Source organism: Prionailurus bengalensis, chromosome A1 (assembly GCF_016509475.1).
Source record: "Prionailurus bengalensis isolate Pbe53 chromosome A1, Fcat_Pben_1.1_paternal_pri, whole genome shotgun sequence".
In the NCBI taxonomy this organism is placed as follows: Eukaryota; Metazoa; Chordata; class Mammalia; order Carnivora; family Felidae; genus Prionailurus; species Prionailurus bengalensis.
The window spans coordinates 51,617,063-51,632,876 of NC_057343.1; the positions used below are offsets into that span (position 1 = coordinate 51,617,063).

At 31.9% G+C, this 15,814-nt stretch overlaps 1 protein-coding gene across 19 annotated transcripts in view; it reads right to left on the reverse strand.

Annotated features, from left to right (window-relative positions):
- The window catches only part of MYCBP2 (MYC binding protein 2), a 286,735-nt gene that overhangs the window by 185,065 nt on the left and 85,856 nt on the right, over window positions 1-15,814 (reverse strand). For 16 of the 19 annotated variants that reach the window (XM_043580959.1, XM_043580920.1, XM_043580876.1 and 13 more), the window contains exons 16-19: window positions 15,509-15,654; window positions 15,077-15,178; window positions 7,254-7,361; window positions 762-881 (exon numbers count right to left, since the gene is read on the reverse strand). In XM_043580959.1, the coding sequence (XP_043436894.1) occupies window positions 762-881; window positions 7,254-7,361; window positions 15,077-15,178; window positions 15,509-15,654 (476 nt within the window). Of the gene's footprint in view, window positions 1-741; window positions 882-2,380; window positions 2,494-7,253; window positions 7,362-15,076; window positions 15,179-15,508; window positions 15,655-15,814 lie in introns of those variants that run through there. The other 3 variants (XM_043580894.1, XM_043580975.1, XM_043580984.1) reach the window with 3 other exon arrangements.

A 15,814-nucleotide genomic window follows, 5' to 3' on the forward strand; every position in this document is an offset into this window, starting at 1 on the left:
AAGATAACATAATTTTAGTTCTGTAAAATATTTTTGTAGGTTATAAAAATGCATAATGTTTTTCTTAAAACATTAAAAATTTTTAAAGGCCCTTTAATAACATTAATATTTAATAAGGAATAGGTTTGGACCAACTGTAAAACCTTTTTAATAATGAGTAGAAAATTCCACAGAAAATATTGTTCTCTTACATCTAGGATGATTATAGGTAGCAGATGAGTTTGAGCTTTGTACAATCATGCACAACATCAATGAAATGTCAGAACTTTAATATCTGTCAATGCCTTATCAAATAAGGAAATATATTTAGTACCAAAGAAATAATTTAACATTTTTTATTTTTATTAAGGTTGAATAGTACAATCTAGGCAATACAGGTCACATGTCAATAATTGACTAAGAATTTAATGATTTTCTACATTTAAAAAAAATAAAGAAATTTGTCGATACACATTTTTCATCGAACAGTAACAAAACATGGGATTAGGTTATAAAAAACACAGGCTCCTAGAGTCCAGAGAGATTTTAGAGATTATTTCATCTTCAGGAGTTTCACTAATTGAATTATAACACAAGTCCATCAGAAGATAGATTTTAAAAGAGAGTCTGTAATAAATACAAAGTTTTTATAGATTTGAGAGAAACTGCCAAACTACTGCTTTTAACACACACTTAATAGACTACATTTGTCAAAACTAAGCAAATAAGTTACTTAGCACAATTGTAAAAATGCATTTATACCCTAAAGTTCCAGCTGCTACCTGAATGATGAAATCCACAGCTGACTTGTACCGCCCGGAGCTCACAGTCAAATCGCACAGAGCCTGGAGGATATGTTGTGATTTTGCTTGCATCCTTTTCTCCTCGTTCTCCACTTCCATCTGTAAGTGTTATAATTTGTAATTAAGCCATTATTCATCTTCAAAATAAGATTTTAAATCAGTTTACTATGGAAGAACAAGAGAAAAATGTTAAGAGAAGCAAGAAGAATCTGCAGCTGTTAGAAGGGATAGATCAAGAATCTACCTGCAAAGAAGCAATTTTGAAAAGATATACTACATACTTCTGTTTGCAAATATCACTAAATCAATAAAAACAGAGATAAGAGTTATGGATAAAACCTATTAAGCTAGTCAGTTATGCAATGTAAATGGGTCATAAAATTACACACATAACAAAATTCTAAATAGTTTACATGGGAAATTTTAGTTTGCTTAAAAATAACTGCATGCAAAGTCATTTAACAATTATTTTAAACAGTGATAGTGTTAGTACTAGCCATTTAAAAAAGTATTCCTAGTCAACTTGCAAATGACTTATATTTCCCAAACATCTTAGAAGGCTAACCTGTCCATCAGTACTGCCACAGACTCAACTGAACTTTAAAAAATTTATAAAGACCAACAAGCTTTATCCAATATACTATAATCTAATGGCTGACTCTTATTCATCTTTCCTGCCCCACTTTGCCCCTCAGCCATTCTACTTTGTGGTCTTCTTCTGGCCCCCAATGCCACTCTCACCCAAACCTTTCTGTTTCATTTCTTCTTTCCTCCTCCCTTCTTTATATAATTTCCTCCCCTAAACTTGCTTCAGGCCTTCTTCTCTCCACCTAGTTTTTACATTTGACTTTGAATATTCTGGCATTCTGACCATAAAATAAAAACCACATTCCAGAATATAAAACTTTAGTTTGGAATGTGTAAATAAGGGAGGCAATTCTGTTTTTCCTAATCTAAGACTACACATCACTAAAATATGACCTCTATATCATCAAGATTCAAATTCCTTATACACGGAATACATCTAGTTCTGGAAGGAATTTCAAAAGGCTGATTAGTCTAAACCACTCTCTTGTGGTATAGCAACATTAAACAAGTGTGTATAATATGCAGATACACATGTGGATCCACAGACACACATTTTTAACTAAATCTGAATTTTTATTGATCACTTTAAAATGCCAGACAGAATAACATCAAACCATTTTATGTTCAATGTTATCCTTTCTTTTTAATCTAATATTTCTAACTTTTAGTAATAATCCAGTTAAGACAAGATTAGCCTAAATTATGACTTCTCTTTTTATAACTAAACAACTTTCTATCATTTCAAAAAGCTTTAAACTCTTTATAACACTAGGACAGTAAAACCTCACTAATTCGGAATAACACAGAATGGGTTGGCTCAGATGACTTACTAAAAAGGTCTTAATCATAGAATATTTGGGTAAAAATTCAGTTTTAATACTTTCAAGCAGTACAGATTATGGATGAAACTAAAGGCTACAATAAATAAAATGTGGTTACCTACATTATAATTCAAAATAGGCCTATATTACATAAAAATGTACCATAAACATAAAAGTCCTTTAACATACAAGAATTAATTGCTGGACCCAGAGGCTGAAGGCACGCTGAAGGAATCCTTCATTTCTTGAGCCCTTGGTTTGAAAAGCTAGTGATTTTAGACAGGTTTCCCCTTATAAGTATGACCCTGAAAATTCAGAGGAAGAAATTATTTTGAATTTTTTACTCAAAGAAGATAACAAATACTGCATCTGAAGTATAATAAATTCTGAATTAGTGAGAGGTTTTACTATAATAGGATAAAGAATGTGATTCCTCTTTTGCTAAATTATCTAATGTGGGTTTGCCAAATCAAATCTGAAAGAATGAATGGGCTAAAAAGAAAAAAAAAACCACAACATTTTTTTCACTCTGTCCAAAATGGAATACAATCTTAGTTCAGAGACTCCTCATCTTGGAAAGACAGGAAAGACAGGGCCTAAACAAAAGGAGTAAGTATCTTCTAAAAACCAATTTAAATAAGATAACAGATGTATAGAAATTTTACTGCTTTATCTCAATTGGTTAAAAATATCTAATTATTAAAACCAAATCTAATTTAATAGAGAAAACAAACTGTGTTCATATGATTTTGCCAGACTTAACTAAATTCAATATTACAAGTGTCATTCTACTTTATATAGATGTATTGATGCTTAATTAGAAGATTCTACCTTTGAGTTTAGCATTTTGCCCTCTCCCTTGAGTCAGAGATTAATAGACACAAATTCCATTATAGACGCATAGCATCAGGGAAGGAGGAAAAAAAAAAGCCTAGTAATTTACTGATTAAAATCACAGTGATTAAAAGAGTAGTAGTTGTTATTTAAAGGTAAAAAAAATACCAGAAACATTTTGTTCAAGTTTATCTAAACAAACCTGTATCTAACTATTGAAAATAATCTCAATTATTACAGATGGTGAAAACATCACAAGTAAAAAAACAGAGATGAAGTTCTTGATCATTATCAGCAGTAGTGGCAGAATTTTTAAAATATATATCTGCATCTGGTAGTTGATGTCAGTCAAAAAAATTAAATATGCTTCTAATAATTTAGAAATTTATAGGTTATCAAAGAAAAAAAAGGTCCCTGATGAGTAGCCAAAAATTCAGTGTCAATTCAAGAATCAGCAAGTGAAATTCAGCAAGATTAATTCTGCTCAAGCTCCTTATTTAGTAAAGTGTTAATAAGCAGCAATAAAATTAATCTCACATTTGTAGGAAAAATAATTAGGTCTGAATATTCTTATAATTGGCCATTTAGGAAGAAGCATATCTGCATTTTCCCCTAATATGAGTGTGTTCATAGATATGTGATATTGAAACTATAATAGCTATAAAGTTTGGACAGATATGTATCTAAAGTAATATATATATATACATACATATGTATATATATATACATACACACACACACACACACTCTACACTATTTACGCATATTTGTGCACATACATAGAGAAAAGGAGATTCAGGAATTAAAGGACTTTAACTCTTAATTTTAATCTTTATTTAATCTCCACTTTTTTGGGTAATCTTAGAGCCATGCATATCACAAAATGTATCACAGAATACTGTGAGTACTTTGAGCAAAATCACTAAAATTAAACATCAAACCAGTTATCAACTACAATTTGCTATCCACTTGCTCTGTGCTTAAACACTGAAAATTTAAATAGCACAGTGGAGAAGTACTTTTGGGCACTGAAGCCTAAGAGACTTCGACTAGAATCCTGGCTGTACTATTTGCTAGTATGAGGACAACAGGACACTGGGCCTTCTTTAAGTCTTAGCTTTCCCATCTATAAAAAAGCAATAATGATACATTACCTCACAAGGTCCTTATGAGGATTAAGTGAAATAATATATAAAAAGTGCTCAATCAATATTTACTATTGTTGCTTTTTAAAAATCAATACAATAATCCAATGATATCAGTATTGTGACTCCACTTTACAGCTGGGAAAACCAAGGCTTACAAGGGTTAAGTAACCAGTCAAAAGTAATAAACAGTAGAGCAGTTTTGGAGTTTGATCGAAAATAAGGCTCATGTGTTTTACCACCACCAAATGGCTGACATCTTCAATCTTTTATAAAAATCAACTAATTAATTACATAATTAACAAATCTCAAATCTGTGCCTTTTGGATAATTCTAAAAGAGAAAGCAAAGAATTCAATTCAAAGAATTAAAGCTAGTATTCATGGAGGATTTCTAATGGCAAGGAATATATATGTATATACAAACATATATAAAATCAGGAATTATCAATCCTATTTTTAAATAAGGAAAACTAAAGCCAAAGCGATTATAAAATTTATGAACAGCCATATATCCTAATTAATGACAAATCTGGGATTAAAACTGAGGCCTGATTCAAAAGTTACAAGGGTTACACCATGCCTTTCTAAACAGAAAACAGGTGTAAAATACACACAGATGTTTATCAGTGAGCCTTCGGATTTTCACATTGGTCACTTCAAGCCAGATTTCAAGACTGATGTCCAGAATAATTCAGATGTTCCTAACTAGGAGTACTACAAAACAATGTTTTTCTACGTAAGGGACTAAAGAGCTGAAACAAATGTTAATCCAGGTATCTGTTTGAAATATGATCATATAGAAACAAATTACTCTGTTTTATGGATCATATGTTAGACTTACTAACATATAACAAGCCTCATATACTCTAGTTTGACTCTAATCAAAATTTCCCTGGAACAGGATGGATTCTGTAACCTTCTCTGAATTCCTTTCAATCAGGCAGAAGCTCTCCAACTTTCCATCTTAGAACTCATTCCTGTTAACAATGAATCCACAGTTGTTAACCTCCACACGCCCATAAAAAAGTCATAGTCTAGGCAATTTTACCTATTACCATCCTATAGTTTGTACCACCAATGTATTTAAAGGTAAGCTAGGACACAGCAATTAATATAGTGAATTTCTCCGTGGAAGACAAACAGGGTAAGGAAAAAGAGAAAAATATACGTATTAAAAGACTGTGACTGTGGTTCTATATAGCAAGAGTAAAAGCAGTGTATGGTGAGGTGATTAAATGACAGGGACAGTAGGACTAATGGGACAAAAGAAGGGAGAATTTGTGGGTGTACAGGAATTAGTCAGTGGTAAATCAATACTCTACATAAAACAGCACCATTTGATATTACTTACACTTTAAATTCATTTTGGTGGTAAAGAGATGAAACTGTTTCAGTTATAAAACCATAAAACCTGATAAAAAAACATATATGCATACACACAACTGGCTGTATACTGTAATACTACAAGCAGATCCTTCTGAAGAGGTTGCTACAAATATGCAGTCTGGTTATAAAATAAACCTGCAGCAGTTAAGATGGAACTACTGTTGAGTAATTTGTATAGTTAATCAATGAGACATTGTAATAAGTCTGTTTTGAATTTGTAACCCTAGTCTTCGTTTGGCATTTCATCTTCAAATTCTGCAAAATAAAGATGTTTGGCCATAAGATAGCAACATGGAGCTGAAAAAGTTTTAAACTGTTTCATGAAATGTGAACATTTAACTTCAGGTAAAGTGCTGGAAAAATTGCACTTTCCAACAACTGGGGGTTAAAAAAAAAAAAGACACGGAGAAAATCCATTCCAATAGTGGTGTAGTATAAAATATGAGATCAGAGACTCTGGCAATAAGATAGTTTACATAGTAAGTACATGGTAATAGCGTTCCATTGATGTAAATATTTATGGCATTATTAGAGCACTCAGTAAATAAAACAATCACAAATTTTACTATGGTTAATCACATTAGATTTAAAATATTCTCAATTTTAGTTTCTGTAGAATGTATCTTAAATAGTGCTCTACCTGTGCTTTGGCTAACAACAGGGGTTTTGTTTGTTTTGTTTGGTGGTTTTGCTTTGAGTGGCAAACTGATAAACCAAGAGAGGCAAATGTAAATAAAGTGAATTATAATATATTGCATGTGAAAGTTTAAAAATAAAATTAGTCTATAATTGTTTTGTAGCAAAGGAAAAAACAAGACACAAAACAGAGTAATTTGTCTATATGGATCGCATGTTTTTAAAACTTTCTCTTCTATTTTGCAGGGTATATCTTGGGCATTTAAGAAAACAGCAACTATTAGTTATACTTGTCACATGCCATGATTCAAGGCAGAATTTATATATAAATTTATAAACTCTCTGCATTAAATTCTTTCCTGACCTTGTAGTTTAAAAGACCCATAGCTGTAGTTTAAACAAAAATAAGCTTTTAAAAAAATATTTCTAATTAATGCAGAATGATGAGTTCTCAAAGAATTACACAGAAATAGATTCCTAGTCACTCACAGACTTGTTTATTAGATTTCTGATAGTTTTCAAGGACTAGAACAGGCCTACATAACTCACTCTTTGCTTACATGTATCACCATTTTTGTGTGCATTGTGAATATAAACTTTAATGTTAAAACAATGGAAAAGCTTAATAGCAGTCAACTCTCTATCACTTTATACACTGAATTTAGTAATTTTGTTAATTCTAAAGCACACTGCATTTTTAAGAAAAGGGCTATAAAATGTCAGATAGCAGTCATCTAAGAGCAGATAATAAAGGATAAAAAATAGAAAGAAATCATTATTTTTCCACTTTCCCTTAACTTTATGAAATTTGAAAAGAAATGGGAAATAAAAAGATACACCATAAAATGTCTTCTTCATTAAAGTTAACAAATAAAAAGAAATAAGATTGACAGTCATTGACAAACAGTACAACTTTCAGCATGTTCTTTCTCCTCAGGCTATATAATGATAGAAGCAAAGTAGAAGAATTAGGTTTGTGCATTTTCCCAGAGACAAAATTCAAATGAGTGGAGGAAACGGGGGAAGTATCCCACCTAATTGATAAGGAAGACCAAATACCTTTGTGCTTGTCCCGTTTATGCTTTAGCTGAGCTGGATGGGATCTGAGTCTGGCTAGAGCCTGTTCTCGATGGTTCATAAAAATAGGACCAGCAAATACAAGGGGGCCTGAGGAGAAACATTTTGTATGTGCATAGAAAAGCTCACAAAATGAAAACACTACAATGAACAAAAATAATTCAAAGTAAAAGTATGGAAATTTATTCTTTACTGTTTTAGACATTATACTTGTCTCCCAATTCCCCCACGTTAACTTGCTCCACCCCCAATAATAACCTATTCACCATTCCACAGACAAGTTTTAACATCTGAAATACAGTTGATAAAGTATAATTTCTATCTTTTATATTCATAAAAGTATCATGTAGCTCCTAAGTCTCAAGTATATAATCAGAAAGTTCAATTAAAATAAATCAAATTATCTTATAAATACTTTTAATATCATATATATTCAAACTTAGTAAACCAAACATTCATTGGAAACAAACATTTCTCCAATTAAAATACAAAACCAACTAATTTTTAAAAGATTAAATTTTAACAGTCTTCAAGATTTAAAATCCACATCAGTTTTCCTACAAAACCAAGAAAAATGTTATCGACTTAATACATTCTGTCATAGAGGTAAGAAATCAAGAAAGCAAAAAACAAAACCAAACCAAAAATTAGTATGATCTGATATGTACATATACACATACAGACACACATTTGTGTGTGCGTGTGTGTGTGCGTGTGTGTGTGCGTGTGTGTGTATAAAATCACTACTTTATGAAGTCAGCATTATAGAAGATATATATAATCTTCTAAAAAGAATAAATCTAACTATATGTGACTTCTTTTAACCACATACACAAAATCAGAAACAAGGATAAGCTGAGCTTCATATTGATGCTGAAGAGGGGAAGCTAACCCAAGTAACATTTTGGAACACTAACAATTCTCTGATAAAGTAATTTCTTTCTGAAGTTCCACTATGTACACAAATACACATATACAAATGCACATTCATACAGATTATAGTTATTTCCACTTATATCCAAGAAAATAACCAATAGCAAAATTAATTTTAATAAAATTTAAAATTTGTTTTTCCTTATTATCATTTAGCTTGAAAAGAATGGAAAACTTTAAATTATATCTTAAAATTTTAGTTCTTATAGAACTACACATTCTTTGAGTTTGAGCAACATCAAAAATGCCTGCAAATTCCAAAATACTCTACATTTGACCATTAAGAAGTTACCAGTATATGAAAAAGGAACTGACAGTATATAAGCACTGCATGTTTTTAATTAAAGCCAGTTTTTTCTTGATTCTCTGTATCTCTTCAGCTATAATTATTTTTTCTAGCAACGGAACAATATAAAACTATTGCCCTATTATAAAATTCGACACCAAAGCACCCTTCATCAAATATTAAAAAATGGGTAGGAAAAATAAATTTTAATTATGTCTCAAGATACAGATAAAAATGCAAGCAGCACCAATTCTATGAAAAACCAAGAATAACATATTCTATGATCACTATAGGTAGAAATATGCTAATTTAAAGTTAATAGAAAAATTAAATATTATTTTCTAGTAATGCAGTAGCAATTATTTTCAAGCTAAGATTATACAAATGTGAACAAAATGTCTTATTTCTTCAACAAGCATTCATTTTCAATTAATTTACTAAAGCAAAGAATATAAATCACTCTAAAAAGCATTAACACACTTTCCAACTACCGAAATGAATTATAAATATCAAAATAACAGTAATATTAAGTTATATTACCTTTTTTTGAATTCTATGATTTGCTTGGGATATTTGTCTTCCCATAAAAATATTACATCCATAATATTCATAGTTTTTGAGCTTCTCACTAAATTCAATCTTTTTAGAATCTTTTCATATAAAAATTTAGAAGGCTCACGGGCAATCACACCAGAAAGTATACCATTTGAGCTCAATTTAAATCACTGTTTATAATACCAGACTACCAGGTTCTAAAATACTCTTATGTCCCATGGACTAAAATAATTTTTTGTATAACCATAGTTCAGTCATTCACTTATTTGCCATTTTTTAATCTTGAATGTAATAGATACCAGGTATCATGTATCATGAATATCATGACAAAGAGATCTCAGAATTCAGTCCATTAGGGAAGAAAGAAATAAAAACGAAGAATATGTTTGATAAAGGAAATCCATACACATCCTGAAGGATGAAAAGTGATCACTCAACCTGGATGAAAGAATGAGAAAAAGTTTGCCAAGAGGGAAGGAAGAGAGGACATTTCAGGCAAAAGAAACAGGATTTGTAAAAGCATTCAGAGATTAAACAATATTGTACAGTCATTAAAAACACATCTAGCTGAAATGGATGGAATATAGAGTTATGAAGCAGAAAATGGTGGGAAATGAGTTTGGAGATACATATAATAATTAAAGTCTTTTTCTACCATGAAACTTTATTGTAAAGGTGATGAGAACTCCCTGAAATGTTTTCAATTAGTCAACAAAGACAGACTAGTACTGAACAATTTCATTCACCACACTAAGTCCTGGGAACTCTTGGAAAAACAAGATACTATCTCTGCTTTAAGCAGGTAAGAGTTTATGCTCAGCTCAAGAAGAAATTATGACCGTGTGCTATGACAAAATTAAGCACACTGAAGGGGGTAGCCAGCAAACCTTAAGGATGGGCATGCAGGGAGTTTCAGGGTACAAGAAAATTATGCATAAGCTGACACCTAATAAAAGTAGTAGTAGTACTACTACAAAGGTTCATAGATGTGGGGGGAAATGGGGGTAGGGAACAGAAAAAAGGAGTAAAGAGAGAGGCTTTATACATTTTAATTTAAAAAGGGACTTTCATATAACATTGAAAGATCAGCTAATATTGGATTTAATATGTCAAATCAAGAAAACTTAATAGTTTCAGGGGCTTAAAAATCAATAGCAACCCCAACTCAATTACTCTGAAATTAGACTAACTATAATAGATTTGTTTTTACATTCCAACTTGTAACTATAACAAACTAATTTTTCTTCCTTATCAAAATGGAATCTGTTTTATTCTACAGAAGTTGTGGGGGTTTTGTTAATAATAACCAAAGTTTTGTGATTAGCATCCCAATGTCGTGAGAAAAGCAACCAAGTCAAGGCCAGGGCAAAAAGAATCAAATCCAAAGAAAATACAAGTCCACTAAATAGCCCAACTCCACTAGCATCATCATTATCATTACCATTATCATCATTATCAAAGCCCACTTACTTTGGGCTTAGTCTATGTAAGGTATTTTCATGTATATCATTTAATCTTCATTAACATCCCTACTCAGATATGTACAGTTGTCACCCTCATTTTAAAGGTAAGGAAGTGAAGGTTCAGAGTGATTAAACTCCAGGGTTATCTATCCCCAGCAAAACTTAAGAAGCCAGGATCTGAACCAAAGCCTAACATCAGAATGTATACTCTGAACTGCCATGCTATACAGCCTTGCTAACCACATAACCTGTTATCAAAGTGAAACTCTACTGAGAGTTAAGAGGGCCTGGACAGTCAGCACAAAATGGGACTGCCAGGCAAGCCAGGACATAAGCTCACCCCATCTACAGCTCACAATTTTGAAAGTTTGATGACATTTAGGGGAGAAGAAAGAAGGAAAAATATCCAACATTATTTGAGCTTAGTTTTCCCTACAATAGAGCACTGAGAAGGAATATAAAGATAAGATCACTGACACAACCACCCAGTAGTTCTTCTGATGAATTAGAGTTCTACTTAAAAATTCCATGGACGAGCATCTCACCTATAAAGTTAAAATAAGACTCAGAAAATTTAAATTATCAATCAACCCTATATAAACTAAAAAGCTTTAAAAATTGTCACAAATGTCACTGAAACAAAAGCAAATGAATATACTGGTACCTAAGAATAATACATTTAAGAAAAATATCATCTAAAAGAATAATATAAAAAATATAAAGACAAAGTTCTAAAATAATAAAAATGCAGTAATAACGCTGCTCTTTCAGATTTCAATAGCATATTCCATTATAGAAAACTATGTTATAAACAGCAGCTAAATTACATCAATAGGCCTGAGTCTGAGCCAAGTTTTTTTGTTTTAGTTTTAGTTTTTTTTTTTTTAGTGTTTATTTATTTCTGAGACAGAGACAGAGCCTGAGTGGGGGAGGGGCAAAGAGAGAGGGAGACACAGAATCCGAAGCAGGCTTCAGGCTCCAAGCTGTCAGCACAGAGCCTGACATGGGGCCTGAACTCACGAACCCGCGAGATCATGACCTGAGCTGAAGTCGGATGCTTAACCGACTGAGCCAACCAGGCGCCCCTGAGCCAAGTTTTAATGTAAGAACTAGGTTCTAAAATTCTGATCAACTTTGAAATAACACAAACTTGATAAATAGGATGGGACAGATGAATCAAGTAAAATAATTCATTATAATCTAATCCTGAAGTTCTGAAATTTCAACACAAGTAAAAGACAATTACTAATGAGTATAATTACTAACATCACTAAACTGTTAGTATCTAAAAAGTACTAAGCAAAGGCTAAGGAAAAAAACCCCACAGGTATGTGTGGCAGTTGGAACACTAAAAATTTATTTGGCATTCCTCCTCCTTGTGAAGACAAAACAAGACAAACTATTCTCTGTAGCTCCTTAAGCAGAATGCAGAAATTGTGACCCAGGCCCAGGTATTCTGATGTAGAAGGTCCCTGGAGCAGTTCTCACACTTTAGCACACACAGAATTACCTGGTAAGCTTGTTCAAACAGTTTGCTGGGCTCTGCTCCCTGAATTTCTGATTCAGTAGGTCTGACGTGGGTTTGAGAACAGGCAATTGTAATAAGTGCCCAGTGATGCTGGTCCCTTTGAGACCACTTTGAGAACCACTGCCCTAACATAATGAAAACAGCACAGTACCTGAAAGGGATTGCTCTATCCAATTAAAATAAAAATATTTTTTAAAAAGCAAAGGTAACGTTTAAATGACTTAGAATTAGTCTTTATTATTTTTTTAAGAAACAATGGCCTAAGTTTTAAAACATAACTCTTAGATTATTTAAAAAACACTGTAAAGAACAAAATACAAAATCACCTGTAAACTTACTTTTCAGGAACTAAAACACTACTAACATTTTGGTATTTACCTTTCTAACTTTTTTCCTATGCAAGTGTGGGTATATTTCTGTGTATATTTTGTTTTCTTATAAAAATTTGTCTTTCCTATAAAATTTCTTATAATGATATGCTGGGAAAGAATATAAAGATAATATAAAAGTATCATATCAACATACTGGTTTTAAATTATTTAATATGGTATATGAATTTTCTAAAATCATTGAATATGAAACTGAAGTTTGACTTTTCATTTTTACTTTTTGAGAGACAGAGAGACCACGGGTGCAGGGGAGGGGAGAGAGAGAGAGGGAGAGAATCTTAAGCAGACTCCACGCTCAGCGCAGAGCCCCATGCAGGACTCCATCTCACGACCATGAGATCATGACCTGAGCTGAAATCAAGAGCTGGACACTCAACTGACTAAGCCACTCAAGTTCCCCTGAAGTTTGACTTTTAAAAAGGGGGTACAAAGTTGAAATTCTTATTTAAAAGTGTTTTTACAAAATAAAATTTCTAAGCATGCTTCTCTCTGCACTGTACTGTGTTAAATGAAACACATGTGGATTGTAACTATATCCTCACTGCATGATTCCATAGTAACCATGGTGACTGTGCAAAGCAAGGACATGAATATGCACAAATTTCAGTAGCATGTAAGGCAATGAATGCCATAATTAAGGTCCATAATGAAGATCCTAAGCCATCAAGAAAAGATATTTACTATATATTGCATTTTAACAGAAATAAAAGATCGTATGTGTAAGAAAAGAGCTCATCCAAAAAATAAAAACAAACTTTTTGTGCACCAATAATCTGAAGAAGTCTTTCTATATACTGAGGACTGCAGATGAAATGGAATTGTCAGAAAAGATACATGAACTGCCTATAACATAAATCTGTGTTTGTAAAATCAAACACAGTAATATAATTCCTGTAAATATCTAAATAATGGAGTTTTTAAACCTTTAAAAGATTAGAATTTATGTTTTTAAGGTCTATGACACATCTTAAAATAAACGGCAGGGGGCACCTGGGTGGCTCAGTTGGTTAAGTGTCTAACTCTTGATTTCGGCTCAGGTCATGATCTCTGGGATTGTGAGTTTGAGCCCCATGTCGGGCTCCGAGATGATAGTGCAGAGCCTGCTTGGGATTCTCTCTCACACTCTCTCTCTCTCTGCCTCTCCCCTGCTGGTGCTCTCTTTCTTTCTCTCTCTCAAAATAAATAATAAACTTTAAAAAATAAATAAATGGCAAAAGAACATTCTGCAATCACAAAATTTTGTTGAACTAATGCATAATCAGTGTTCTTTTACTTCTATTATGCAGAGATACACTAGCTAGAGAAAAACAGTTTTACAGAAGGAGAAAATTATCACAATACTTTTGTGTTAATTTGCTATACTTTGGTTGATACAAAGGAAATTGCTGGTTTTTGTAGGTCAAGTCATATGGATTCAAGCTAATATTTCCCAAAAAACACAAAGCAGGTTGTAAAAAGATGCATTGATAATTATCCTTAAACAAACCATATAACTAACATAAAAGAAATTAGCACTCAATTACTATGTCATAAAGACCTACAACTTAAATTTTACCCTATTTTCTATAAAACATTTAATATGTAATTTCCCAAATATTTATATACTGTAAATAATGCCAGTATATACATTCTCATTAACATAAATTGCTTTGAAAGTAATGATTTTATATAAACACGGCCAAACAGCAAATATTCCTGTGTCAACTAATCTTGTTTATCAGATCAGATATAATGAACAATCTTCAAGTTCCAAGTATGTTTTACAACTTAAGTTTAATAAAAATAAAATTTATACATGTGTGCTATATATATATATATATATTTTATGACTTTCTCCATTTTACATTAAAAAAAAGTGCCTAGAAAAAAAATCTGTAATGGCGGTTAAATGGATAATTGGTTTTATCTCATGTATCAAATCATGTCATTTCTAATAAGCATTTAAAATACACAATATCAGTAAATATTTCCAGTCAAGATTTTGTCCAGCAGAGGAATAAAATCACAGATCTCTGTAACCATCTGTCTCAATCCTACAAAGAAAAGATTCTACTGAGCAACAACAGCTCTAGTGATATTTATATTTATCTCTGCTTGTTGAATGTATACTAAAATATCTATTATAACCGCAGTGAAATGTATTTTCAGGCTGCGAACTGGTCATAAACAATGAGGAAAAGAGAAACAATAGATCTATCTTTCCAATTAAAACCTGCAAACTCTCCAATTTACCCTTCTTGTTCATAACTAGAAAAGATTTTTTCAAAAAAGACATACATAAGCATAATGATGCACTGGATTGAAAGAAGAATGTTGGGAACATGCTCAAATGATAATGATCATAGACAACTAAGAAAACAGAAACTAAAATACTATTATTAAGTTAATTTGTTGTTCATGGTTAAATAACAACCATGAGTCCAAACTCTGGGTAAAACATCTGTTTTTAAAGTTCATATATTTTTTTTAAAGTTGCCATTGCTAAAGACAGATGGCACAATTCTTAATATGGTTGTCTTACTCTATAAATGCTCTATTGATTAGCACAACTTTAAATACCCTGAATATTTTTTGTACTATTTTCATGAGTTACTATAAACTTTTCAGTGGTCTCAGGATAGGGTAAGAAAATTGATGCAGCTCCATCTTACCTCTTCCTTCCTCTAATCTGTGTCTCCTGATTACACGCTGTCTTTTTTCTTCTTGTCGTAACTGAAGGTGTTCTTCAATGTTAACCCCAGGCACTGGGACAGCTAGATGATTTACCAAACAAAAACAAAACAAAACAAAAAAACACATATAGACAGATACAATAATAATTATGAGAGAACTATGCGAAATTCAAGAAAGTAAAAGCTAACAAAACACCAATGAAAACACAAATTATTTTTACTCGAAGAATCTTAGCAAAAAAGAGGAAAAGAACCTTATCCTTTAATTAATGACGTATTGTCAGTTACCATACAAGCAGTACTGAATAGTTAACTATTAATTTTTTAACATATACTAATATAAATTAATTACTAAACTGATGTATAGTACAAGATATAGGACAAGATGTATAGCACAATCCATCAAATTACCTAACAGAAGATCTAAAGGTATCATTTCTTTCACAGCATCAAGAATTCCTCTTTGTCTTGCCTCCTGACCATCCAACTCTCTTGCACATGCCTTGCAACACCCACACACAGCACAGCCAGATTCTCCGGAACCACAACCACAGATCCTTTAAAAAAAGAAAAAAAGTACCTGAAATCCTTCTACTCTTTCCTTAAAACTCTTTTCTAGAACCATCTTTTCTGCGTTTTTGAAATAAAGTTACTTGAGTCAGCAATGAAATCACTCCTTCAGATCAGGATGTGCCAATTTTAAAGAACTGAATAGGT